The sequence below is a fragment of the Camellia sinensis genome, chromosome 10 (assembly GCF_055761805.1).
Source record: "Camellia sinensis isolate YWXY chromosome 10, ASM5576180v1, whole genome shotgun sequence".
In the NCBI taxonomy this organism is placed as follows: Eukaryota; Viridiplantae; Streptophyta; class Magnoliopsida; order Ericales; family Theaceae; genus Camellia; species Camellia sinensis.
The window spans coordinates 34,312,198-34,313,492 of record NC_138970.1 but is presented as its reverse complement, the minus strand read 5'-3'; the positions used below and the strand labels follow the sequence as shown (position 1 = coordinate 34,313,492).

The 1,295-nt window shown below is 47.5% G+C and overlaps 1 protein-coding gene across 1 annotated transcript; it reads right to left on the bottom strand.

The window, feature by feature from the left end:
* Positions 1–564: 564 nt before the first annotated feature.
* Positions 565–924, bottom strand: LOC145800292 (uncharacterized). Its single transcript, XM_082889947.1, has one exon. The coding sequence runs from the start codon at positions 922–924 to the stop codon at positions 565–567; it is 360 nt and encodes a 119-aa protein (XP_082746073.1).
* Between the last annotated feature and the right edge of the window lie 371 nt (positions 925–1,295).

Sequence of the window (1,295 nt, the reverse complement as noted above, 5' to 3'; positions counted from 1 at the left end):
CAACAGGTTTCTAATCTCCTCAGCCACTACCTCGGCATAGTGCAAAACCGAGCGCCGACTTCTCTGGATGACTGGTCGAGCATTTGGAAAGACATTCAAATGGTGACAAATGAAGCTTGGATCGACGCTAGGCATATCGTAATGCATCCACGCAAAGACCTCAATATTGGAGACTAGAAAGTTGACGTAGACCAAGCGCTCGGTGCTAGACAATGATGAGCCTAAGAGAAATAATTTGTTCGGATCGTTCTCATCAACCCGAACCTCCACCAAGTCTTCAACTGACTTTTCCTTGGCTTTTCTTCCCACATCTTCTAGGACCTCTTTGCCTTTAGGCCCATCTATCATCTGGACAAAGCCCTTAGTGGCCCGGCTTCCATTAATCGCGACAAAGCATTGTTTGGACATCACTTGATCCTCTCAAACTTCTTCAATTTGCCCAGCTGGGCCAGAGAAGTGCATGACCTGGTGATAGGTTGATGCCACTAATTGCATGGCGTGTAGCCAACCCCTCCCTAAGATCAGATTGTAGGTCGACGGGACCTTCAACACCCAAAACTCCACCTACTTTGTGACTGACCCAGCCTTGACTGGCAGTATGATCTTCCCGATCGGACATTCCAGTTGAAAATTGAAGCTGACCAAGGGAGATGTTGCTGTTTCTAATTCCTTGTCCTCTAACTTCATCTGTTTGAATGAGTCATAGTACATGATTTCGACTGAATTGCCTTGGTTGATCAAAATTCGCTTGATGTCAAAATCCTTGATGCGAAGCGTTACTACCAAGGCATCGTTGCAAGGGGCTTGAATTCTCTCCAAGTCTTTGTTGGAAAAGGTCATGATGTCTCGTATCTCAGTCTTCCCCTTCTTCACGATGGGCTGAACAGATAGCATTTCCCTCATGTGCTCAGCCTTCTTAATCATTCCCCTAAGCTCGCATATTCGAGCTGATTTTGTGATACCGTGGATAACATTGATGACTCCATGAGGTGTTGCTTCTAGGACGGCTAGCCCATTTGGCGCAGCTTGTCCTTGTGGCGGCCCTCATGCCTCCGTCTATGTACTGCTCCAAGTGCCCAGCCGTGAATAGCTCTTCCAAGTGTTGCTTCAACAGCACATAGTCCTCCGTGTAGTGCCCCCTTTCATCATGGAACATGCAGCGGTACCTTGAGTTAAAGCCCCTTTGCGCATCTCCTAGTTTCGCTGGCCGATGGACGTATGGTTCACCTCGGATTTGGCAGAAGATGGGATAAATTGGAATATTAAAAATGGTGGTGATGCTGGTCCGTGCCTTT

Bases quoted from the DNA above. Each gene is read 5' to 3' on its own strand.
- LOC145800292 (XM_082889947.1), bottom strand. From the start codon at position 924: ATGATTAAGAAGGCTGAGCACATGAGGGAAATGCTATCTGTTCAGCCC.